This window comes from Ovis canadensis, chromosome 4 (assembly GCF_042477335.2).
Source record: "Ovis canadensis isolate MfBH-ARS-UI-01 breed Bighorn chromosome 4, ARS-UI_OviCan_v2, whole genome shotgun sequence".
NCBI lineage: Eukaryota > Metazoa > Chordata > Mammalia > Artiodactyla > Bovidae > Ovis > Ovis canadensis.
In genome coordinates this window covers 92,549,019-92,576,721 of record NC_091248.1, presented here as the reverse complement: position 1 = coordinate 92,576,721, position 27,703 = coordinate 92,549,019, and the positions used below count along the sequence as shown (strand labels likewise).

Below are 27,703 nucleotides of genomic sequence, written 5' to 3'. Positions count from 1 at the left end.
TGGTGTCAGATGCAAGAGCCTATCCTTAAGTAAGAAATCAAGCCTTACTGGAGACATTCAAGCAAAAATTGGACGACTACTTTTCCAGAACAGAAAGGAAACTCATGCATCAAAAAAATGTGACTAATAATGTACCAAAAAAATATGGCTGCACAAATACTAGAATCTAATCAGATAAAATATTTTAAGGAATTTCTTGGAACCTACAGTAAATGTATAGAAACCTGCTTTTTGGACTGTGTTAAAGACTTTACAAGAAAAGAAGTAAAACCTGAAGAGACCACCTGTTCAGAACATTGCTTACAGAAGTATTTAAAAATGACTCAACAAATATCTATGAGATTTCAGGAATATCATATTCAGCAGAATGGAGCCCTAGCTGCCAAAACAGGACTCCTTGGCCAGCCATGATAGAGAGATCCTAATGGATGGACTTTTGATGAAAGATTGCCAACAGCTATTGCAGTGGAAATGAGGATTCACCTGATAGAATCCCCTGAAAGTAGTAGCCACCATGTTAAACCTGGCAAATGGAAACCACTGGAGAAACAACATTGATATATACAGGAATAGTCAAAATACAAGGTCTTATTGTTCAATGGAAATAATAAGATGCAACACTTGTTGAGGCCTTAAGATTCAGCAGCTTGGTCACTTGATTAGAATAATAAACCATTGTTTCTTCAATAGTGACTGTTAATTTTAAAGCAAAATATGTGTTTGATCATGTATGAGATAGAAAAAAAACTTTATTACTAAAAATAAAACAAATGAAAATCATTGGAAAAAAAAAGATGAAGAAACAAAAAGTGGGTAGGTGAGCAGGGCAAGGAAAGTGGTACTAAGTTCCTAATGGGTGGAAGGGGAGGTCAAGTGGATAATTTGAAAAACAAAGGCTAAATATAGTTGCTTGACAAACTTAAAAGGCAATCATTGTACCATTTAAAGCAAGATTTTTCCCTCTTGAATTCCTACAAAAGATAAAATCAAACAAAATACAGTGTTTGTATCAAAAACACACAAAAGAATCCACAAGGAAGCAAAGAAAATTAGAATATTAAAAATAAAATGACAACAGTAAGGCCAAGCATAACAGTTGTGGCAGCAAGTGGAAATAGGATAAACTTGTTACTCCTTACAAACTTGGTACTCCGCATAGGGAATGGTATCTCCTTACCAAAAGGAGCTACTATCAGATTTGATACCAAACAAATACAGCTTTAAAAAAGACATACCTAAGAGATCATTTAGAATGTTTAAAAGTAAAAGAATAAATATTAATATAGTATGAAAATAATAACAGAAAAAACAGTGTTGGTATATTAATATCATACAAAGGAGAGTTGAAACCTAAATCCTTAAAATGAGGTCAAAGAAAGATTTTATATTCATCAATGGCACAGTTAAATTACAATAATCATGTATACATTATGAGCCAAAGAACGAGATACATATTATATAAAGAAAATAAAAGAACTGCAAAGGAAATGAAGAAATGCAGAAAGTAGGAAAATATGTTTTATATCCATCAGTTCAATAGATTAAACAGACAAAATAAGATTTGAATACTTTCCTGTTAATGGAACGTATATTAATACTTTCATTTAAAATAAAGCTTACATTGACCTTAATTGTATACAGTTTTTATCTGAGATATCTAAAATAGTCATATTAATAGAGATAGAAAATAGAATAGAGGTTACCAGGAACTTGGGGGCAAGGCAGAGGAGAGAGAGAATGAGGAGTTATTTCTTTTAATGAGACCATAGTTTCAGTTTTGGAAAGTGAAAAACTTTAGGAAATGAATAGTGGTGATGACCGCACAACGATGAGAATGCACTTAATGCCTCTAAATTGTGAATTTAAAAAATAATTAAGATGGCAGATTTTATATGATTTTTAATAAAAATATACTTTTATTTATTTTTAATTGAAGTATAATTAAAATATAATATTAGTTTCAGGTATACAGCATAGTGATTCAGTATTTTTATAGATTTTACTCCATCTACCATTATCATAAAATAGCAGTTATATTTCTCTGTGTCATAATATATCCTTGTTGATTATTCATTTTATACATAGTAGATTATTTCTTTTAATCCCATTCCCCTATCTTGCCACTCCCCCCTTCCTTATCACCACTGGCAACCAAATAAAAGTATATTTGTTTTCTGTGTCTGAGAGTCTATTTCTGCTTATACTCATTAATTAGTTTTATTTTTTAGATTCCACATATAAGTAATAACATACATCACATATATAACAGTATTTTTTTCCCTTTCTGACTTACCTCACTAAGAATAATAACCTCTATATCCATCCGTGTTGTTGCAAATGTCAGAATTTCTTTCTATTTATGCCTGAGTAGTGTTCCAGTGTATGGGGTGTGTGTGTGAGTGTGTGCATGTGTGCGTGTGTGTGTGTGTGTGTGCGCGCGTGCGAGCGTGTATGTGTGTATACCACGTCTCCATTATCTGTGTATCTGTTGACAGACACTTAGGTTGTTTCCATATCTTCAGTTGAGCTGAGATCAGTCGCTCAGTCGTGTCCAATTCTTTGCAACCCCATGAATCGCAGCACGCCAGGCCTCCCTGTCCATCACCAACTCCCAGAGTTCACTCAGACTCACGTCCATTGAATCAGTGATGCCATCCAGCCATCTCATCCTCTTTCGTCCCTTTCTCCTCCTGCCCCCAATCCCTCCCAGCATCAGAGTTTTTTCCAATGAGTCAACTCTTCGCATGAGGTGGCCAAAGTACTGGAGTTTCAGCTTTAGCATCATTCCTTCCAAAGAAATCCCAGGGCTGATCTCCTTCAGAATGGACTGGTTGGATCTCCTTGCAGTCCAAGGGACTCTCAAGAGTCTTCTCCAACACCACAGTTCAAAAGCATCAATTCTTCGGTGCTCAGCTTTCTTCACAGTCCAACTCTCACATCCATACATGACCACAGGAAAAACCATAGCCTTGACTAGACAGACCTTAGTCAGCAAAGTAACATCTCTGCTTTTCAGTATGCTGTCTAGGTTGATCATAACTTTTCTTCCAAGGAGTAAGCGTCTTTTAATTTCATGGCTGCAATCACCATCTGCAGTGATTTTGGAGCCCCCCAAAATAAAGTCTGCCACTGTTTCCACTGTTTCCCCATCTATTTCCCATGAAGTGATGGGACCGGATGCCATGATCTTCGTTTTCTGAATGTTGAGCTTTAAGCCAACTTTTTCATTCTCCTCTTTCACTTTCATCAAGAGGCTTTTTAGTTCCTCTTCACTTTCTGCCATAGGGTGGTGTCATCTGCATATCTGAGGTTATTGATATTTCTCCCGGCAATCTTGATTCCAGCTTGTGTTTCTTCCAGTCCAGCGTTTCTCATAATGTTCTCTGCATAGAAGTTAAATAAGCAGGGTGACAATATACAGCCTTGACGTACTCCTTTTCCTATTTGAAACCAGTCTGTTGTTCCATGTCTAGTTCTAACTGTTGTTTCCTGACCTGCATACAGATTTCTCAAGAGGCAGGTCAGGTGGTCTGGTATTCCCATCTCTTTCAGAATTTTCCACAGTTTATTGTGATCCACACAGTCAAAGGCTTTGGCATAGTCAATAAAGCAGAAATAGATGTTTTTCTGGAACTCTCTTGCTTTTTCCATGACCCAGCAGATGTTGGAAACTTGATCTCTGGTTCCTCTGCCTTTTCTAAAACCAGCTTGAACATTTGGAAGTTCACAGTTCACGTATTGCTGAAGGCTGGCTTGGAGAATTTTGAGCATTACTTTACTAGCATGTGAAATGAGTGCAATTGTGCGGTAGTTTGAGCATTCTTTTGCATTGCCTTTCTTTGGAATTGGAATGAAAACTGACCTTTTCCAGTCCTGTAGCCACTGCTGAGTTTCCCAAATTTGCTGGCATATTGAGTGCAGCACTTTCACAGCATCATTTTTCAGGATTTGAAATAGCTCAACTGGCATGCCATCACCTCCACTAACTTTGTTCATAGTGATGCTTTCTAAGGCCCACTTGACTTCACATTCCAGGATGTCTGGCTCTAGATGAGTGCTCACACCATCATGATTATTTGGGTCATGAGGATCTTTTTTGTACAGTTCTTCTGTGTGTGCTTGCCGTATACTGTGTTTTCACAGTAGTTGCACCAATTTATGTTCCTATCAACAATGTACTAGGGTCCTCTTTTCTCCATGTCCTCACCATAGTTTGTTGTTTGTAGACTTTTTGTGGAGAAGGAAATGGCAATCCACTCCAGTATTCTTGCCTGGGAAATCCCAAGGACAGAGAAGCCTGGTAGGCTACAATCCACGGGACTGCAAGAGTCCGAATTAACTAAAGCAACTTAGTACAGCACAGACTCTTTGACATTAGCCATTCTGACAGGAGTGAGATGACATGTCTCATTATGGTTTTGACTTGCACTTTTCTGGTGATTAACAGTGTCGAGCTTATTGACCATCTGTATATCTTTTTTGGAAGAATATCTACTCAGGTCTTACACCCATTTTTAAATCAGATTCTTCTTTTTTAACATTGAGCTGTATGAACTATTTATATACTTTGGATATTAAGCTCTTATCAGTCATATCATTTGCAAATGTTTTCTCCCATTCCGTAGGCTGTCTTTTATTTTATCAATGGTTTCCTTTGCTGCGCAGAATCTTTTAACTTTAATTAGGTCCCATTTATTTAGTTTTGCTTTTGTTTCTTCTGCCTTGGGAGACAGACCCCAAACAATATTTCTACAATTTATGTTAGCGTGCTCTGCCTATATTCTCTTCTAGAATTTTTGTTTGTTTGTTTTAGGTCTTACATTTAGGTCTTTAATCCATTTTAAGCTGATTTTTTTATACAATGTTAGTGAATGATCTAATTTCATTTTTTTTACAAGTAGCTATCCAGTTTTCCTAGCATCATTTGTTGAAAAGACTATCTTTCCTCTCCATTGTAAATTCTTGTCTTCTTTGTCATAAATGAATCGACCATAAGTGCATGAGTCCATTTCTGAGCTCTTACTTCTGTTCCATTGATCTGCGTGTCTGTTTTTGTGCCACTGCCATGCTATTTTGAGTAGCTTGTAGAATAGTCTGAAGTCAGAGAGCTTGAAACCTTTGTTCTTTTTTCAAGATTGTTTCCATCTTTTGTGGTTCCATATACATTTTAGAATTATTTATTCTAGTTATGGGGAAAATGTCATGGGTATTTTGAAAGAGATTGCATTGACTCAGTATATTGCTTTGAGTAGTATGGAAATTTTAACAATATTAATTCTTCCAATCCATGAACATGGGATATCTTTCCATTTCTTTGTATCATCTTCATTTTCCTCCTTCAGTGTTTTATAGTTTTCAGAGTTATAGGTCTTTCACTTCGTTGGTTAAGTTTATTCCTAGGTATTTTATTCTAAAAATTTGAAGAGGCAGGAATACTCCCAAATTCATTCTGTAAGGTTACCATTACCCTGATACCAAAACCAAAGACACTACAGAAAGAAAAAAAGAAAATTACAGGCCAGTATCTCTGATGAATATAAATTTAAAATGCTCAATAAAATATTAACAAATAAACTTTAACAATAGCTTAAAAGGATCATATACCATGATCAAGGGCTTCCCTGTGGCTCAGAGGGTAAAGCGTCTGCCTACAATGCAGGAGACCCGGGTTTAATCCCTGGGTCGGGAAGTTCCCCTGGAGAAGGAAATGGCAACCCACTCCAGTATTCTTGCCTGGAAAATCCCATGGGCAGAGGAGCCCGGTAGGCTACAGACCATGGGGTTGCAAAGAGTTGAACACGACTGAGCAACTTCACTTCACTTCACTTCACCATGATCAAGGGATATACAGTCCAGAAACGCAAGGATGGTTGAAATATCCACAAATCAATCAATGTGATACACTGTATTAACAAAAGGAAGGAAAACAAGCACATGAGCATTTCCATAGATGCAGAGAAAGAACCTGACAAAATCTTTTTGTCAAGTCTTTTAAAAATCCATTTCTGATAAAAAATGGTGTAGAGTTGGTGTAGAAGGAACATATCCCAACATAATAAAGGCCATTTATGACAAACCCATAGCCAACATCATACTCAGTGGTGAAGTGCTGAAAGATTTTCCTCTAAGACCAGAAACAACACACTAAGATGCCCACTCTTGCCACTTCTATTTACAATAGTCTTGTAAGTTCTAGCCACCACAAGCAGATAAGAAAAATAAATTTAAAAACATCAAAAATTGGAAGAAAAAAAAGTAGAACTCACTATTTTCAGATGGTATGATAGTAAATATAGGAAACTCTAAAAGCAAAGAAGAAAAGGAAAGATATAAGCATCTGAAACAAGTTCCAAAGAATAGCAAGGAGAGATAAGAAAGCCTTCCTCAGCAATCAATACAAGAAATAGAGGAAAACAACAGAATGGGAAAGACTAGAGATACCTTTATGATAATTAGAGATACCAAGGGAACATTTCATGCAAAGATGGGCTCGATAAAGGACAGAAATGGTATGGACCTAACAGAAGCAGAAGATATTAAGATGTGGCAAGAATACACAGAAGAACTGTACAAAAAGATCTTCATGACCAAGATAATCACAATGGTGTGATCACTCACCTAGAGCCAGACATCCTGGAATGTGAAGTCAAGTGGGCCTTAGAAAGCATCACTACGAACAAAGTTAGTGGAGGTGATGGCATTCCAGTTGAGCTATTTCAAATCCTGAAAGATGATGCTGTGAAAGTGCTGCACTCAATATGCCAGCAATTTTGGAAAAATCCGCAGTGGCCACAGGACTGGAAAAGGTCAGTTTTCATTCCAATTCCAAAGAAAGGCAATGCAAAAGAATGCTCAAACTACCGCACAATTGCACTCATCTCACATGCTAGTAAAGTAATGCTCAAAATTCTCCAAGCCAGCCTTCAGCAATACGTGAACTGTGAACTTCCAAATGTTCAAGCTGGTTTTAGAAAAGGCAGAGGAACCAGAGATCAAATTGCCAACAACCACTGGATCATCGAAAAAGCAAGAGAGTTCCAGAAAAAACATCTATTTCTGCTTTATTGACTATGCCAAAGCCTTTAACTGTATGGATCACAATAAACTGTGGAAAATTCTGAAAGAGATGGGAATACCAGACCACCTGACCTGTCTCTTAAGAAACCTATATGCGGGTCAGGAAGCAACAGTTAGAACTAGACATGGAACAACAGACTGGTTTCAAATAGGAAAAGGAATACGTCAAGGCTGTATATTGTCATCCTGCTTATTTAACTTATATGCAGAGTACGTCATGAAAATGCTGGATTGGAAGAAGCACCAGCTGGAATCAAGATTGCCGGGAGAAATATCAATAACCTCAGATATGCAGATGACACTGCCCTTATGGCAAAAAGTGAAGAGGAACTAAAAAGCCTCTTGATGAAAGTGAAAGAGGAGAGTGAAAAAGTTGGCTTAAAGCTCAACATTCAGAAAACAAAGATCATGGCATCTGGTCCCATCACTCCATGGGAAACATGGGGAAACAGTAGAAACAGTGTCAGACTTTATTTTGGGGGGCTCCAGAATCTCTGTAGATGGTGATTGCAGCCATGAAATTACTCCTTACTCCTTGGAGGAAAAGTTATGACCAACCTAGATAGCATATTCAAAAGCAGAGACATTACTTTGCCAACAAAGGTCTGTCTAGTCAAGTCTATGATTTTTCCAGTAGTCGTGTATGGATGTGAAAGTTGGACTGTAAAGAAAGCTGGGTGCTGAAGAATTGATGGTTTTGAATTGTGGTGTTGGAGAAGACTCTTGGGAGTCCCTTGGACTCCAAGGAGGTCCAACCAGTCCATCCTTAAGGAGATCAGTCCTGAATATTCATTGAAAGGAATGATGCTGAAGTTGAAACTCCAATACTTTGGCCACCTCATGCAAAGAGTTGACTCATTGGAAAGTAAAAATAAAAATTAAAAAAAGAAAAGACCCTGATGCTGGGAGGGATTGGGGGCAGGTGGAGAAGGAGACGACAGAGGATGAGATGGCTGGATGTCATCACTGACTTGATGGACATGAGTTTGAGTAGACTCTGGGAGTTGGTGATGGACAGGGAGGCCTGGCTTGCTGCGATTCATGGGGTCACGAAGAGTTGGACAAGACTGAATGACTGAACTGAACTGAAACATACACAGATATGTACAAGTAAAACTAGCAAAATCTGAATTTTTCTTAAAAAAAAAAACAAAACTATAGACAAATTCACTTGAGTTCCAAAAAATTCGTATTAAAAATGAAGTTGAATTTGACATAATTTAAAAGAATGACCAAGCACAATTAAATAGATTTTTCTCCCAAAAATGTAAGAGTCATTTACTACTACTAAATCTAGTATCTGTGGTATTTTAAACAATCGTTTATAGGATGAATTACAGGCTATCATTTTAAGAAATGTTCAAAAAGTACTTGATGAAAAATAAATATGTGTTTAAATTTTAAAAATAAAACATGGTAAAGTAGGAAGGGAAATTTTTTCTTGACATACTAAAGACTCTTTAATGTAATGAACCACATTCCACTTTTCATTGGACCCTAGTAGTTTACCTGTCAAAATAAAGAACAAGAATATTGCAGCTTCCTTGTCTTATTTAACGTTGTTTTGGAAGTTCTCACTTATATTACAAAAAAAAAGAGGTAAAAGATAAAAAAGTCCTCTAAAGGAGACATAATTATTATTATTTGCATGTTAAAATCACAGATATATACCTAAAAGGATAATTTATTCATTAGAAGCATTAAATATGGTGAAGAGACTCAAACTACCCCAATAACAGCTTTCCTAGGTACCAGCACGCACACACGCATGCACAGGTACCAGCAATGATGGGTTACAAATATTGCAGGAAAAGAAGCACTCGATATTAATCTATAAACTACCTTAACAAAAACTACGTGTCTTTGAAGGAAGATAACTACAAAATTTTACTGAGAAAGAAAAATCTTGAATAGGCAGTCATCTTATATTCAGAACTGGGAAATGGATATGTTGACCATCATAATGAATTCTGTCTAAAATCATTGTAGTAGTCTTCGTTCAAAACAAAATCCCAATAGGACTATTTTGGAATTTGATAAGAAAATTAATATCAGTTCACCTGGGAAAGTAAAATAAGCAAGAATAACTAAGAATATTTTGGAGAAGATAAATAATGAGAGGAAATTTGCCCTACAGACGTTAATAAGTGAAGCAGTGAAACTACCACAGACCATTAGGACAGATAAAATATTCCTGAAACCATAGTATTTATAAGAATTTATATATAATGAAATAATAGGGAATGAGTGATTTAAATAAATAAGCCCTTGGAGAAAAATGTCTAATTACAACTTCACATTGTACCAAAATAATTTTCAGAAACAATTCACCAAAAATAAAGCTAGTAAAATATAATTAAGCATTTAACTGATCTCTGCTGCTGCTGCTGCTGTCGCTTCCGTCGTGTCCGACTCTGTGCGACCCCATAGATGGCAGCCCACCAGGCTTCCCCGCCCCTGGGATTCTCCAGGCAAGAACACTGGAGTGGGTTGCCATTTCCTTCTCCAATGCATGAAAGTGAAAAGTGAAAGTGAAGTCATTCAGTCGTGTCTGACTCTTAGCGACCTCATGGACTGCAGCCTACCAGGCTCCTCTGTTCATGAGATTTTCCAGGCAAGAGTACTGGAGTTGGGTGCCATTGCCTTCTCCTAACTGATCTATAACTAGAGACAAATAATTGAAAGATTTGTATACATAGGAGTATAAAAAAATGCTGTGTATAAGAAAACAAAGCAAATAAAAATCAAAAGCAATTTGAAGGCACATGAGTAAGCACATTTGAAATAAAGAAAACCTTAACATCCCAACAACAAAAAAGGGAACAGGCAAAGTAAACAGTACTCCAGTGAAGAAACTGAACAGTAAACCTAGGAGAAAATCTTTGGCTTCCCTTATAATTTATCATTATTTACCATTCAGCATTTCTAAGAGTTCTTTCTAGTACCCAGCATTAGTAGAGTCCATAAAAAGAGGTCATGGACTTTTGGTAAGATGATAAATCTGTACTGTGCTCATGAAGATAGTTTGTTGATATGGATCAATAAATGTATAATGTTGTCCTAACTTTTAACCCAGTAATTAACTCAACTTTTAGGAATTTATATTAAAAGTTACCACATATATATAACCCATTTAATTTTAATTTATAAACTTAAAAAGACATATAATTGAATAATAAAAATCTGCTTTTACTGTATATTAATTTAGCTTGTATTTGTGTGTTTAAAATCTCAGGTAAGTATGTTAATGTTGGGTTTTTTCACTCACATTTCATACTTATATGAATTCTTTACTAATATTTTTTTATGTCATTGTCATCACTTTTTGAGAATCTAGCATAATGTTTCAGGGGGCATCATTTCAGTTCCCTGCATGTTGTTGCACATCAGCCCTTTTTGAGTCTGTGTGGGATGCTATGCCGGGAAATTTTATTACCAGCCACAGATAATAACTCACATGATACTCAGAAAGTTGTTATTTACCTCTGTTCTGTGGGGAGTATTTTGATCTCCATTATGAAACAACTCCCTGTATGATATTTTATAGAGATCTTTAAAAGATTCATATATAATAACATCTAATACTCAAAATTATAAGCTCGTATTCACCCAAGAATAATTTCTAAATCTGTATATAATTTCTTGGACTACTTATATCAGATGACACCTAAACATATCTAAAATGAACACTGGTTGAGGTAAATTAGGCAAAGATATTGATACCAAATATTACATTTTGTTCAAAAGAGATATTTGAAAGATTATTTTCTACTACAGAAGTTTTTATTTAAAAAAGTAAGTATTCCTCTTTTGTGAAAGATACCTAATTTTGGATTTAAAGAATGACATTTGTTATGTATTGGAACATATACACTGTTCAGACATGCCTCAAGGCTTTGTGTACAGAAGCATTTATTGAAGCATTATTTTAAAACAGTTTAAAAAAAAATTAAATGTCCGATGATAGAGATTCCCAAAGCTAAATGTTATGTATCTTGTAAACAGCTGTGAATAGAAAAGAAGTGAAAGGCAAAGAAGTAAAGGAAAGATATACCCATTTGAATGCAGACTTCCAAAGAATAGCAAGGAGAGATAAGAAAGCCTTCCTCAGTGATGAATGCAAAGAAATAGAGGAAAACAATAGAATGGGAAAGACTCAAACCTGTATATTGTCACGCTGCTTATTTAACTTATATGAAGAGTACATCATGAGAAACGCTGGGCTGGAAGAAGCACAAGCTGGAATCAAGATTGCCGGGAGAAAAATCAATAACCTCACATATGCAGATGACACCACCCTTATGGCAGAAAGTGAAGAGGAACTAAAAAGCCTCTTGATGAAAGTGAAAGTGGAGAGTGAAAAAGTTGGCATAAAGCTCAACATTCAGAAAATGAAGATCATGGCATCTGGTCCCATCACTTCATGGGAAAGAGATGGGGAAACAGTGGAAACAGTGTCAGACTTTGTTTTGGGGGGCTCCAAAATCACTGCAGATGGTGACTGCAGCCATGAAATTAAAAGATGCTTACTCCTTGGAAAGAAAGTTATGACCAACCTAGATAGCATATTCAAAAGCAGAGATATTACTTTGCAGCAAAGGTCCGTCTAGTCAAGGCTATGGTTTTTCCAGTGGTTATGCATGGGTATGAGAGTTGGACTGTGAAGAAAGCTGAGCACTGAAGAATTGATGCTTTTGAACTGTGGTGTTGGAGAAGATTCTTGAGAATCCCTTGGACTGCAAGGAGATCCAACCAAGTCCATTCTAAAGGAGATCAGCCCTGGGATTTCTTTGGAAGGAATGATGCTAAAGCTGAAACTCCAATACTCTGGCCACCTCATGCGAAGAGTTGACTCATTGGAAAAGACTCTGATGCTGGGAGGGATTGGGGGCAGGAGGAGAAAGGGACGAAAGAGGATGAGATGGCTGGATGGCATCACTGACTCAATGGATGTGAGTCTGAGTGAACTCCGGGAGTTGGTGATAGACAGTGAGGCCTGGCGTGCTGCGATTCATGGGGTCGCAAAGAGTCAGACACAACTGAGCGACTGAATTGAACTGAACTGAGAGATCTCTTCAAGAAAATTAAAGATACCAAGGGAATATTTCATGCAAAGATGGGCACAATAAAGGACAGAAATGGTATGGACCTAACAGAAGCAGAAGATATTAAGAAGAGATAGCAAGAATACACAGAGGAACTATGCAAAAAAGTTCTTCACAATCCAGATAATCATGACGGTGTGATCACCAACCTAGAGCTAGACACCCTGGAATGCAAAGTCAAGTGGGCCTTAGGAAGCATCACTACAAACAAAGCTAGTGGAGGTGATACAATTCCAGTTGAGCTATTTCAAGTCCTAAAAGACGATGCTGTGAAAGGGCTGCACTCAATATGCCAGCAAATTTGGAAAACTCAGCAGTGGCCACAGGACTGGAAAAGGTCAGTTTTCATTCCAATCCCAAAGAAAGGCAATGCCAAAAAATGCTCAAACTACCACACAATTGCACTCATCTCACATGCTAGTAAAGTAATGTTCAAAATTCTCCAAGCCAAGCTTCAACAGTATGTGAACCATGAACTTCCAGATGCTCAAGCTGGTTTTAGAAAAGGCAGAGGAACCAGAGATCAAATTGCAAACATCTGCTGGATCATGGAAAAAGCGAGAGAGTTCCAGAAAAACATCTCTTTCTGCTTTATTGACTATGCCAAAGCCTTTGACTGTGTGAATCACCACAAACTATGGAAAATTCTAAAAGAGATGTGAATACCAGAGTACCTGACCTGCCTCTTGAGATATCTGTATGCAGGTCAGGAAGCAACAGATAGAACTGGACATGGAACAACAGACTGGTTTCAAATAGGAAAAGGAGTACGTCAAGGCTGTATATTGTCACCCTGCTTATTTAACTTATATTCAGAGTACATCATGAGAATCACTGGGCTGGAGGAAGCACAAGCTGGAATCAAGATTGCTAGAAGAAATATCAATAATCTCAGATATGCAGATAATACCACCCTTATGGCAGAAAGCAAAGAAGAGCTAAAGAGCCTCTTGATGAAAATGAAAGAGGAGAGTGAAAAAGTTGGCTTAAAGCTCAACATTCAGAAAACAAAGATCATGGCGTCTGGTCCCATCACTTCATGGCAAATAGATGGGGAAACTGTAGAAACAATGATAGACTATTTTTTTGAGCTCCAAAATCACTGCAGATGGTGATTGCAGCCATGAAATTAAAAGATGCTTTGCTCCTTGAACGAAAAGTTATGACCAACCTAGACAGCATTTTAAAAAGCAGAGACATTGCTTTGCCAACAAAGGTCTGTCTAATCAAAACTATGGTTTTTTCCAGTAGTCACGTATGGATGTGAGAGTTGGACTATAAGGAAAGCTGAGTGCTGAAGAATTGATGCTTGTGAACTGTGATATTGAAGACTCTTGAGAGTCCCTTGGACTGCAAGGAGATCCAACCAGTCCATCCTAAAGGAAATCAGTCCTGAATATTCATTGGTAGGACTGACGCTGAGGCTGAAACTCCAATACTTTGGCCACCTGATGCGAAGAACTGACTCATTTAAAAAGACCCTGATGGTGGGAAAGATTGAAGGCAGGAGGAGAAGGGGACAACAGAGGATGAGATAGTTGGATGGCATCACTGACTCAAAGGACATGAGTTTGAGTAAGCTCCAGGAGTTGGTGATGGACAGGGAGGCCTGGCGTGCTACAGCCCATGGGGTCGCAAAGAGTCAGACACGACTGAGCGACTGAACTAACTGAACCGATCCATCAAACTGTACACCATATACTCAATAAAATTCTGTGTTAAAAGAATATTTAATAACTTAGAGAAATGCTCATAAAATAATAGGTGAAAAAATCTTAGATAACAAAATTGTAGGTGCTGATGTTAGGAAAATAAATGTATATTTGCACAGAAGAGAAAACAAAAAAATTCACAAAAACATTTTGTTGATTACCTTTAGACTGTAACATTTGGGATGATTTTTAGTTATCTTCTTTGTACATTTTTATCCTTTTTAATTTATTTCTCAATGAGACTATATTAATTCTATAATCAAAAAGGGGCATTATTTTAAAAATAAACTAAATGCTCTCCAAGTGATTAATTACTTGAATGACTTATCCATCAAAAGATCTGTTTCTCTTATATTCCATGGTTAGTAAGGTGTTACAATTGCTCTTCTGCAACTCACACCCGATAAAGTGTTTATCAGTGACTGGGGGCTTCACTGAACTCCTGAGCATGCAGAAGCAGAGGCATCTCCCATCTAGTTCTGAGTAGCTGAAAAGGAGGGGCAAACATAAACGTGATGACTGAGCCCTGGAGTGCTCCTGGGTATCACTCACTTCACTTGGCTGGTTCTCATGTGTGTGCTCTTTCCTGATCTGTCTGTAGTCTTTCTTCGTGGACCACAACAGTCGAGCTACCACTTTTATTGACCCCCGAATCCCTCTTCAGAACGGTCGTCTTCCCAACCATCTGACCCATCGACAGCATCTCCAGAGGCTCCGAAGTTACAGTGCTGGAGAGGTAACACCTCCTCTGCCCCTGCCCTGCCATTCACAAGACCACGGGGTCAGCCTGTCCTGGTGGGGCCAGGATCTAGAGTTGCCTTTACCCCCAGGGGCTGGGCCGAATCCATATGATCTTTAGTAGGGAGGCTGATGACTCGAGGCACCCACTTCATGTCCTGGACCCATCCTCAGATTGCTTTCCTTCTGCCTTTCTTTTTTCCTACACAGTCAACATTACTGAAAAATCCGTCTAGTTTAAAGAAAACTGAAAGTACAGCATCAAGACATCCCTGTACTTATGGCTGACATGGTGTTTCCTCAGCCCACTGGTCGTGTGTGAATTCTTAAAACGATGGTAGAACCACTAGGCAGCTTATGACTGTTTTAAACTTCTCCCTCTCCCTAGATTTTGGACAAGACTTCATTCATGGACTGAAAACTGGGGGAAATGAACTGGGCCGCATGAATACTCTGTTCCTACCCTACCATCTGCCCTTCCCTGGTTTATATGTTCTTTCACTCAACATGATTGATTACCTTCTGCTGGGCCATGAAAGGCTGCCCCCTTTCTTAAGCATCAGGTTCCTTGCCTTTCTGAATTCCTTTTTCTATATCCCATATCCTTTCCTGTTCTCCCTTCTTGAACCAAAACTCAAAACATAGCTTTTTTTCTATTGCTAATTGGTTCCTGACAATAATATGAGCAAATCTCTTTTTTTATGTCCTGACTGACATTTCCCAAGTATCTATACCTTCTTTTCATAGAAACCGCCAGGGTCTCAGATGATACAGGCTCTGAGAACCATTTCCAATAAAGCAGCTTGTAGAGTTAGATTATAATGAGGTTAAAAAAAATGGAAAAAGTACTGTAGAAAGAGAAGAAACATATATATGGTCCCACAGAGAGTCATTCCAGGGAGAGCCACACTGGGCATCTCTAGAAGCAGAAAATAGCCATCTACCTGTCAGCCTCTAGAGAGCAGACATGAGTCTCAAAGGAAGAGCTTGTTTTAGTGAAAGCTTAGTATACAAGAAAAAAAAAACCTTTACTAGTTTTTCAGGACACTCATCTGTATACACTGAGAAATGTAACTATTTCTAACCAGGGACACTCACAGTCTAAGGCCAGTGTGGTAAATTGAATTTTTCTTTCATGGAGTCATCTTAAGTATCATTATTTTAGGGTACTATTGAAAGCATGTTAACTCTTACTGCATATACATAAAATGTGTATGTAACCATGCATGAGGGAGTATTATACACTTTCCAGGGGTTATGTGGGTGTCAGGACCCTCCAGATTCCAAGCACTCAGCAGTTGACACATTCACAGGCTACAGAAAGCCGTGCCCCAACTTCTCAGCTCAACATATATAGTCCCCTCTCCCTTTTATAGCACTTCAGAAATCACAAGATGTATTGTCTTGATATGATAATGGGTAAATTAAGAACTCTGTATCAACTTGAATATGCTGTTTTAATCTATTTTAAATGTCCAAACTCTTTAATATTATTAAGGTGAATTTCAGTATTAACATACAGCATCATAGCATATGATAAAAGAAGCTCAGTACTGCCAGACAGATTCAGATTCACCACGGTCGATTAAAAAAAAAAGTCAATTACTCAATGAAACCCCTAAACATATAAATCTATCACATATATATGAAGTTAACCTGAAAATATAAATTTTAAAAGCTTCCTGTTGAAAGAACGAGATTAAGATCATGAGCATCACTTTCAGTTCAGTTCAGTTCAGTTCAGTCGCTCAGTTGTGTCCGACTCTTTGCGACCCCATGAATCGCAGCATGCCAGGCCTCCCTGTCCATCACCAACTCCCAGAGTTCACTCAGACTCACGTCCATCGAGTCAGTGATGCCATCCAGCCATCTCATCCTCTGTCGTCCCCTTCTCCTCCTGCCCCCAATCCCTCCCAGCATCAGAGTCTTTTCCAATGAGTCAACTCTTCGCATGAGGTGGCCAAAGTACTGGAGCTTCAGCTTTAGCATCATTCCTTCCAAAGAAATCCTAGGGCTAATCTCCTTCAGAATGGACTTGGTTGGATCTCCTTGCAGTCCAAGGGACTCTCAAGAGTCTTCTCCAACACCACAGTTCAAAAGCATCAATTCTTCAGTGCTCAGCTTTCTTCACAGTCCAACTCTCACATCCATACATGACCATAGGAAAAACCATAGCCTTGACTAGACGGACCTTAGTTGGCAAAGTAATGTCTCTGCTTTTGAATATGCTATCTAGGTTGGTCATAACTTTCCTTCCAAGGAGTAAGCGTCTTTTAATTTCATGGCTGCAGTCACCATCTGCAGTGATTTTGGAGCCCCCAAAAATAAAGTCTGACACTGTTTCCACTGTTTCCCTATCTATTTCCCATGAAGCGATGGGACCGGATGCCATGATCTTCGTTTTCTGAATGTTGAGCTTTAAGCCAACTTTTTCACTCTCCTCTTTCACTTTCATCAAGAGGCTTTTTAGTTCCTCTTCACTTTCTGCCATAAGGGTGGTGTCATCTGCATATCTGAGGTTTACCTGTTCCAAAACATTTCCTTGATGTTATTGACTGGCCCAAACACAGCCACACTGAATATCAATGTTAATAAGAAAATGCCATCTGCATCAGCCAAGAAAGACTAACACGTGATGAGAAAAGGGTGTCAGCCATCTGTATACTTCCTAATTCATTCACTCTCCAATTAACTGTCCATCAGGTTTTTAAGCCACTGTCATCCCTCTGCCCAACCTCTCTCTGTTCGTAGCTTTGCAGTGACACAAGGAAAAACCAAGCGGGAAGCTGGGAGGCAGAGAATACCTGATCCAGAGGCAGCACACCAGGGAAAACAGGGACTCAGGCTCTATGAAAGCAAATACCTGGTTCCTCCTACTGTGAGAACACAGCCTACAGTGTGAGAAGTCAGGAAGACCTCAGTGTAAAAACAGAGAGGGGTGGTGGAAATGTTCCTTGTGTTTGCTCTAATATGATTTTGTTTCACAAATATTGATGAAGTACAGGGTTTCTGTGAACATTGTGAAATGCAAAGATGTGTGAGATATGACCCCTGCCCTGGAGAAATGTGATTCTATTTCTGAAGCCAGAAACATACACAGAGTTAAGTAACACAAGAAATTAGAATATGGTTGAGTGCCAAGAGAACTGTTAGGACAAATGGCACAGAAGTTCAAAGGAGGCCAGGAAAAGGTTTCTTTTAAAAGAAGATGCTTGACCTAGACCTGGAGAAATTGGTAAAACCTAGCAAGTACAGAGGCAGAGAAAGGGCAGCCCCCACAGAGAGCATAGCTGAAGGATAAGGAGCCGAGATGGGGTTGAGAAAGGTCTGAAGAAAGACGGAATAAATAGTTCAGTGTGAGCAGAATAGTAAGTTTCCACTTGGTTTTTGTTTCGAAATTTGGAAAGCTTTGAATGCCACATGAAAGAGTTAGGGCTTTTTTAAAAAGTCCTTGGAATGAATTTGAGAAGAATAATATGATGATTTATATATTAAAATGGGCTTTTAGAGATCAGTTCACCCACTGTTTCACAAAAGGGGAAGATTATTAGCAATTTGGGGTAACAGTTCTCTGAAGTGTAGAATCATTCCTTGTCATTGCAGGATCTTTTCTCCTGGTCCCATTCATTAAATTTCAGGAGTGTCAGTTACTATGACAACAGAAACAAAAACCAAAATACCCTTGTGCTTAGTTGCTCAGTTGTGTCCGACTCTTTGCGACCCCATGGACTGTAGCCCACCAGGCTCCTCGGTCCATGGGATTCTCCAGACAAGAATACTGGAGTGGGTTGCCATGTCCTTCTCCAGGAGATCTTCCTGACCCAGGGATTGAACCCTGGTCTCCTGCATTGCATGTGGATTCTTTACCTGCTGAGCCACAAGAGAAGCATCTCCATTAAGCGTCTCCAAACACTCCTAGGTGGTAATTTCACTCTGGTTAATCATCATATTTCACAATCAAGTGAACTGAAGTATCAAGGACTCAATCACCCAGGGAGTTCAAGAACAGAAGTTCAGATTTCTCAACTCCCATTCCAGTATAAACTCGTATTTTTAAAGGAGACAGTGACAGCCAAGAAGAGATGGGACTGTGGCACAGGAGGCTGTGAGAAAGGCCATGAGAGGCCACTGCCACAGACCATACAGGTGATGAGGCCCTAAGTTGGTGACAAAGAAACAACACACCCTCAGGGAGTCAAGGGGTGTGGAGGAGGGAGACTTGAGACTTGGGTCACCAGATCGAAGTCCCATCTCTGGCCTCTCTGCAGAGGTGCTCTGGGTCATTGCACCTTCCTTCCCTTTCCATGGACTCAGGTTCCCTATCTGTAAGCAGAGAGAAGGGAACTGGGATGGCCACTAAAGTCCCCTTCGGCTCTATGATTCTCAGCATCTGTGAGGCTAGACACACAGTCTCATGAATGGCTCCCAGAGAAGATAAGCAGGAAAGCCAGGTGGGGAGTCTGGCAGGTGTGCCTTTATATAAGTCAATGATGAAAATGGAAACAGCAGGAGAGCCAATTAGAAATGACAACTAGCAGTCAGAAAGATGAGAGTTAGGAATATCAATGAAGTATTTCCATAATCCATGATTTTTCTGTGTCACCTCTCATGGGCAATAGGGAATTCACTCTAGATGTTTCTTAGACCTCAGCTTTGGAAATCAATATTTTCTGTTCACCTTCAGGAGCCATTTCTTGAGTGTTGTTCAGGGGTTGATTTTTTTTTTTATCATTGTACTTAAGGACGGAATTAAAATCGGTTTACAAAGTCAAGATCCTAGATGGTAAAAATTCCCTTCAAACCCCCAACAATAGGTTATTAGTAGAGGCACTGCTCAACGTCTTTTTAGCCTTTACCTCACCTGAAAACTGTTGAGACAGTTTCCTGAAAGCAGTTAATATGAGGAATATAGGATTCTATGCATAAAAATATCATTCTTTGACTTTTTTTAAATTAATTTTTACTGGAGTATAGCTCATGATTTGACTCTTTCACATGCTTTTTAATACAGTGGCACATCCATCTGCAATATATTTAAGTGCCAACAAAACAGGTTTTATCACTTCCATAGTGTCCAGATGGAATTGGACATGGATAAGTGGAAAAGAGCAGATCAAGATCCCATGTCTCTATCAATAAGGAGATCACTGGAGGTCAGCTTTGCTTGTTTATACTGCAGTTTGCAATGTAAATTACCAGTAAGGAAGGATAACAGACCACATAATGTTTGTTTCTTTCACCATCCTATCTTGGTCAAGTAAGAGAAGTCATAAGTCATAGAACATTTCTGGAAGGGTACATATAAAAATGTTTAACAGTAATTGCCTCAAGTAAAGGACAGGAGTCCGACAGGAAGGAGAAACTGACTTTTCACTCTCAAAGCAGAAGTCACGATGAATCATACTTTGCAGTGAGCTGCTTTTATGACAAAAGTCATTGTATCAACTCTAATGACAGAGGCCATCATGCAGGAAGCTGGCCTTTGGGAAGGGTAACTTTTACACAGCTTCTTAAAATTGGGAATTTTCCTCTTGATTCCATGTAACCTATACTTGACTACAAGTTTGTTTGGAAGTTTGTAAAATTCAGATAAGCTATGAAAGTACACTTTCGAATTTAAAGTGGTATCTAACGAGTGTAGAAAATATAGGCACAGATGGAAAAGATGTCAAAAGGCTGGTATAGCCCTCCATCTGGAGAAAATTCCTAGTACACAATGAAGTAAACAGTTGAATTGTGTTGTCTATGCTTTTGTATCTTCCTTTACCATTATAGCACATTGTAGATAGTTTCCATGCCATTAAAATTCTTCTATACTTTATTCTATGGATTGCCATAATTTAATTCAAACCTTTCTCTTGTACATTATGTTTGTTGCCCAATTTTTGCCATTAGAAATATGTTGAAAAACCTCATAGATCGCTCTTACTTCTGTATAGTTCTGCAAACTTTGTTAATGATCTACTTTTAGAATACAAAAAGAATTTAGAGATGAACATAAATTCATCAATTGGGCTTTTCCTCTGAACTTGCACTGTTTATCACCAGGTCTCCAGCATTTTTGAGACAGCATTAGCTGATGATGAACCCAAATTCAGTCTAAAACCTGCAGTTTTCAATCACAGATTTAAAAAAAAAAAAAAACACCAGTTTACATTCCCAAATTGTAACACAGAAGAGAAGCTTGTTTTCCAGTTGCTGGAAACTATTTTTTGAGCATATCTATTCTGTTTTGTCTGGAGAGCTAAATGTTTGAAGTTTGTATATTTGCAATTATGATTAAAGCTATCTCAACATCAAAAGGAAAAGAAATCTAAAACGCAGTCATGTGGGGCTCTCTTCTCCCTCCCTCCCCTGGCCGTGTGACTCTCCTCGCCCCTCTTTCTCCTTCTCTCCCACCTTCTCCCCCTCCCTCCCCACCCTACCCCTCCCTCTTCCTCCTTTCTTCCCCCTTTCTTCCCTCCCCCCCTCTCTTTCTATATCTCTCTCGTGTGCTTGCACACACATGCACACACATGCACCCCTTCCTGAGAAACTCAGTGACCCAAAAAGTGTCCAAAAGTGTCAAATTCTGGGAATTACAGGGAGTCATATAATCTTGGTTTTAAATGGAAAATTCATTCTTTTAGGTATTTTAAGTAGTTAGGAAAGCAAATGTTAGCATCATGTTTGCAGTGAAATCCAAATTAGTTACTCAGCTGATGGCAGGCTTCCCTCGATGGACCATTTATTACCACTTTGGGGCCACATTTGCGAAAGTGATAGTAAAGGAGAGGAGAGCCTAGGTCATGCTGCAGTCCATGGGGTCACAAAGAGTTGGACACACCTTAGCAACTGAACAACAACTGAACCACAAGGATCCCAGCACATACCAAGTTCTATGAAATCTTAGAATATTAGAGTCTTTTTTAGCTCTGCCTGAAATTGTTTCCATCCCTGTAAATTCCTGGCCCCTATTGGAGAAGCACATTTCTATTTAATGCTATCATCCTCCAGTTCTCTCATCTGGAGTCCATCCAGCACCGCTCTACAGTCACCTCCTTTTTCCTCAGCCGATGTTGCCATGGCTCAGGACTCCACAAGCCTCACCGCTCCCCGTATTGTTTCCTCTGTCTCGCTCATAGTCATGGTGATGCATAACCCTCAGCCAGTCATCTGCCTTCAGAGTAGCTGACCTTCCTCTGGTTCTGCAGTCTTTCAGTCTGGCTTGGTTTTGTAGTAAGCAGGTAACCTTAGAACCAGGAACCATTTTCCCCTAAAGCATTTCTACAACACTTGCTTTCCTTACGACCCCGAGAAGAGAAGTGAGCCTCTTCCTGCTTCAAAGCCTTGTTTTCCTCCAGGCAAAGTTCAGTGCACAGCCAGGCCTTCTTGAGTTCCATTCTCAGGTCCAGCTGCTTTCCCAGTTTCTTTCTGTAATTCATCTCTTACTTAGCCTTCAGCTGTTTTTAAGATTCCTGTCTTTATAGCATCGCAAATATTTTCAGCACACATTACAGCAGACTGACACAACCCCCTGGAAGGAAGAGAGATATTTCAGTCCCAGGAAGCCTTTACATATTTATTAATTCATGGAAAGAGAAAAATATGAGACTAAATATGGCATATCAGCCATCAGCAAACCTTTCTTTCATTACTTTGCATTGTAACCGTTTAACCAGAAAGTGCTGTTACAGAAATTCCAGCATCTAAATCTTGGTAGCTGACTATACCCTCTGAAGAGAGCTGGGTGCCGATGGCATCAAGGTGAGAAGTCAGCCAGAGTGGCACAAAATCTATTCCCCCTTGTCCCTCAAGTGAGACAAGGGCAAGAAGAAGGATCAGGAGAGAAAAAGGATGACTCTGCATCCCTCCTTATTCCAGAGGAGCAGAGAGTGAACTGGTAGCACATCTTATCTGAGGGATGTTACTCTTGTCTGTGTGAAATATGAAAGTAGAACCTAAAGGAAAACCCCCAGTTACCATTTCTGTAATTAGGAAGTCCTACATAATCTGCCTTGAAGATTGTCACTTGCAATATCACACAGAGCCTAGTCTCAAATGACCACTTTTAGATGGACCTGACCTTTCTGGGGTTTATGCTGTAGGAGCTCATCACCTTCCCTGAATTCTGTGTGTGTGAATTCTGGTCTTGGAAAATTTTCTTTCTTCTTTTCGTCTGGATATTTGAGCTCTTTATGAATATCTTCCAGTGTCATCTTTAAAATTCTTAAATATTTTGAAGCCTATTTTGACTTCTTTGTCACATACCATAGAGTGAGTCATCTACACCCATCGCCATATATCTGGTGAATGTACTCCAGTGTGGAAAATCTGTGATGCCTCCGTTCAGATAGCTTACCCTGCAAGGGTCCTTTTGGGATCAAAATATATATGGAATCATGGTAGAAACTCATTGTCATGCTCTAGAACCTAGGGAATTTATAAAAATTTAAAATCAAGCTAAATTAAAGTTAATCATCACAAATATCAGTTTTAAGCTAAGCAAATCCTGTGTCCCATGAAGTTTTGTCAAAATGTCCAACCCAAACCAAAATACTGGATGCAGGCTAGTAGTATGGGGAATCTAAAAGCAATTCTTGACAGTCAAGCGTTAGTTAGTATTCTGGTTCTATCTCTTACAGTTTAAAAGTTTGGAAAAACTTATTTTCTCTGATCCTCAAGTTCCCCGTTTGTAAACTGGGGTGAATAATGCTTATCTTGCCAAATTTTGTGAGGATATGAGACTGTGTAAAGAGTATAAAGACTGTATAAGGAGTAACCAGTATAGTAAATGAGAGAAAAGAGTAAACAAAGAATGACCTTTCAAGTATAATAAATACTGTTTAAGACAGCCAGCCCAGGCCACATTTGGTTATGAAGTTCAGTGCTGCCCCTTAGACATGAAGATGATAGACCTACTTTACTGACAATATTCCCTTTAAAATATTTCTGATGAGAAATATTTCATAGCCTATCGCATGTATTAATGAGATCACCATTCATGGCATTTGACATAGGTCACTCTTAAAAACCACAACACCAACCATTCTACTGAGACTTTTTTTTTTTGAACATGTTAATTTTCCGTCACTTTTGGGATTATAACTTCATTCCTCCTTTCATTTAGGTGATGTCAGGGCCTTTTTGCCACTCATATTGAAAAATTAGTATCCAGAGATCATCCGAAATGGATGAGGTTTTTAACACTTACAATTTTATTTTGAAATTAGGCCTCTGAAGTCTCTAGAAACAGAGGAGCCTCTTTACTGGCCAGGCCAGGACACAGCCTAGTAGCTGCTATTCGAAGCCAGCACCAGCATGACTCCTTGCCACTGGGTATGTATCACGCTTGTAAACCCCTGGATAGCCAACACCTTGTTTTTCTTATTGTGACTCCTTTAATATTCAGGACTCTGTGTTTCCTTTCTGGTATTGTCTACTCCCCTACCCCTGGTTCCCATCGTCCTCTTGCCCCTCTTGCCTTTCCCTCCTCCTCACCATGTCCTTCTCTCTTCCCTTCTTTTTCTCTCCCCTCTTCCAGACCCTCATTCCCCTCCTTTTTTATTCTATTCAGTGGTTTGTTAGCTGGGTCCCCGGATAGCATAGTGTAGATAGGTGACAGATGTGGTTGCTTTTAGATGCAGTTTCTAATTTAGACCTCTATTCCCGCGTGTGTATGAGGATAAGCTAGAAGAGGCTCCATTCCTAACTTCAGCTACCTCTTTCCAAAACACTTATATCAAGATGGTGAAAGAGTCTACATGGATTTGGATTTTTTCATTATCCCTATTGGGAATTCAACCAGTGGCAGAAGTCATAAGTGCAAGTGCTCAGAAAAGGATTTCTTTGAATTTGCCATAATAACTCTGGGAGAATTAGAAGTTGGAAGGAGCAGAGTAGAACTCCACTCATGAAAGACCTATTTTATTCTCTTCCATCTGTTCACAAGGGGGGATGAGTTAACACCAAGTTAAATTCCTCCAATATTAAAGATAATTAACTTAGATCTGGTTCACTTTGGGTTTGATCATTTAAAAATAGCCAGGCTATTATGTCACAGAAAAAAAAAGCCCAAGAGCTTGCATTTTTTTGATGAGTATGCTCCCTGCCCTTCAGACTCTCCTCCATTAATCCTGGTATCAAGCTGCCATTTTCCAATCATTAGTGAAATCATCTCTGGGCTGGAGACTCAACCACAACTTGCGCTTTTGTCTGTTTCAGCATATAACGACAAGATTGTGGCATTTCTTCGCCAGCCAAACATTTTTGAAATGCTGCAAGAGCGCCAGCCAAGCTTGGCAAGAAACCACACACTCAGGTAGGGGCTTGTCTACCACTCTCTAATTCCAGGTCTCTCCCACTGGTTTTCCAGGTGGAACAACCTCTGTGGACAGACGGCAGATGCTTATGATGTGTTTTATTCGTGTATTTAAATTATAACCTAAATACTTAAAATGAAGGATCCAGGGGTTCTGTTGCATAGCTATCATGTCAGCTTACCAATTATTCACATGATGCTAAAATGCTTTCCATTGATTTGGAGGGAAGCACAGAAAAGGAGCAAAATAACTTTCATCAAAGATTATTTATGTAAAGCACCACATGAATTATTTTATTTAAAGAATATAATTATTTAAAGGTGTACCAGATATTAGATGACTATATTCATAAATGAACAAACAAAAAAGTTTCATAAGTGTTTTAACTACTTAAATCTCATTGTTCATTAGGGTCATTTTTGAATGAGTGTCTCTGAAACTCTGAATCACTTCATTTGGAAGGGAAAACTATCCAAAGTGATAAAAAGAAAAAATTATCCTCTGAAGTTAAATCCTACATTCTCACCAAGGTATTAGAGTATGTCTCTCTTTCAGTTTACCACCCAACATTTCAAAAGCTAGAGATGCTCAGTGGTTAACTGTGTTCACTTGAAGTCTGAATACTTGCTCTAGCACACAGGGGCCAGTGATGGAGGCATGTCACTTAATCCTCTACCCTCAGTCTCTTCTCAACTGAAACCAGGTCACAATGTGGGCTCCACTGAGATGCTTCTCTGGACCAGATAACATGGGCAGGGAGGCAGCTGGTGACCCCCTCTGAGTCCAGCTCCTGTCTGGTGCTCTTTTGAGTCTGGTGGACAACTGTAATCCTCTACTTTGACCTCCTCAATGAGTCACCAACACCTCAAAATAATCTCTTTGCTATTCAAGTGTTTATTAATCCTGCCAGGATGGATCACTCACTGTTCTTTCTCATCCATCACCACCCATTGACACCTACTTTCCCTATGGTTTTACTCTACATGAGTTAGAGCCTCCATCCTCCCAAATGCCCATCTCAACTCCTCCCTCTTTCTTCAGCTTCACGTCTAAACACTTAGGTGCTCACTTTCTTCCAACCCTTCTTTTCTCTCCTCCCTGCATGGCCTATGCTTGGATCTTCACCATTTCTCTGCTAGACCTTGCAGGGATCTCTTAGCAGATACCCACTTTCACTCTACTATGCGTTACCTCCTTAGATCCCATGTCACCTATGCCCTTCAATAAAGCTTCCCATGGAGTATCTTTAGGGCTAGCTGCCACAAGGGCACTCTTCCGGAGAACCTCAGAGCAGCTCAGTGTTAGCCACCTGAGTTCTTGGCCTTCCCCAGTCAATAGAAATTGACTAGAGGCCAGACAAGAAATTCAGGCAAGGTCGTATTGGTACCTGCTGCAGCAGAGGGGAGCAAAAAGGAGCAACAGGTCGCCTTGCTTGCTCACTCGCCCGGGTGTGGGGGGACTGGTTTCTTATGTAGGGGGAGGGGAGGGTGTATCCAGGGGTCAGTCCAGAGGGGTGGCTTGGGCCTTTTGCACCTCCCTTTATTTGGTGCTGTGTGCAGAGGGCATTGCTCAGTTACCCAGCTTTTGTTTCCAGCCCTCTACTTTTGCTTCAGGCTCTTCAAAAGTGGCAGTTGGGTTTTTTGGTCTCTACATCTTTTGTCCAGAATTTGTCCCAACTGCCCACACACACAGTGATTTCTAGTCCCATACAGTTACATTCTATTCTGTTGTTCAAGGAGAGGTATGTCCAGGGGCAAGCATTGCAGCATGACCACAAAGGGATCAAGTCCCAGGCCTGTCTCACTGGAAGCCTCTCTGGAATTTAGTCCTCAAGGAAACAGGCCGCATAATAGCAGGTGGAGGGGCAGTGGTGGATATGTGACTCTACCCTTACTGTCATTAAGGGGCCAGCTGGGATCTTGTTTCAGGCTGGGCTGCTGCCCCTCACCCTCGCTGGGCCCTGATCGGCCCTGCGTTTTTCCAATCCTGCCGTGGCTGCCCTAGCCCGGCCACTGAGCAGTTCAAGCCAGATTTATGATTTGGGACTCATGCCCACTTTATGAGGGCTTGAGAGACAAGTGAAAGAGGCTGTCCATGTAGATCTTCTGCAGTTTTTTCTTCCTCCCAGTTACGATAAGACCTTAGTTTCATGGGGGAGGGGGTGGAAATCTGGGTATAGTTTGAGAACTTGTGAAAAATGCATCAACTAATAAAATTGGCTTATTTACATGGGGCCCTTGGGGGGAATTCTTTGTGGGAAGCACTTCAGTTCCTTGTGAAACTCTGAGCTCCTTGTCCAAAAAGGTTTTGACGGAACCTTTCTTATACCAGAGGTCATGCTAAGGCAAGATGTAAGCCCTCTCATAAGAGTGGAATTCTTTGCAATTCAAGAACCAGATGAACTGTGTTGAGACACTCCTGCATCTTTTCTCTCCAGAATTTCAAAATGCATTAACAAATGCTTCCATTTTCATCCCTCAATACAAACAAAATAATGCCAAAAACCAAAAACTTCTCATGGCTCCTGTTGTGTATATAGTAAAGTCAAAATTTCTAAGCACAATTTCCATAGTCCCCTAAGTCAGGCTCTAATCTAACTCTCCATCCTGGGCTGGTTTTTTCTTCCTTTTGGTGTCTTTCACCTCCCTCAAAGGGCCTGTATTTTATCCTACCCCTAGAATGGCTTTTCTCTTAAGGGCATTTCAGCCCATTTTAAAGGCTCAAATCAAATGCAAAGATTCAGTGATCTAGGAAGACTTTAGCATTTTTT

General features: G+C 39.5%; 1 protein-coding gene and 1 pseudogene across 2 annotated transcripts in view; both read left to right on the top strand.

Annotated features, from left to right (window-relative positions):
- HECW1 (HECT, C2 and WW domain containing E3 ubiquitin protein ligase 1) overlaps positions 1-27,703 on the top strand; it is a 488,368-nt gene that overhangs the window by 391,871 nt on the left and 68,794 nt on the right. For both annotated transcript variants that reach the window (XM_069588229.1, XM_069588230.1), the window contains 3 exons: positions 14,496-14,630; positions 23,845-23,950; positions 24,836-24,932. In XM_069588229.1, the coding sequence (XP_069444330.1) occupies positions 14,496-14,630; positions 23,845-23,950; positions 24,836-24,932 (338 nt within the window). The remainder of the gene's footprint in view (positions 1-14,495; positions 14,631-23,844; positions 23,951-24,835; positions 24,933-27,703) is intronic.
- Positions 132-704, top strand: LOC138439715 (mitochondrial import inner membrane translocase subunit Tim9 pseudogene; annotated as a pseudogene).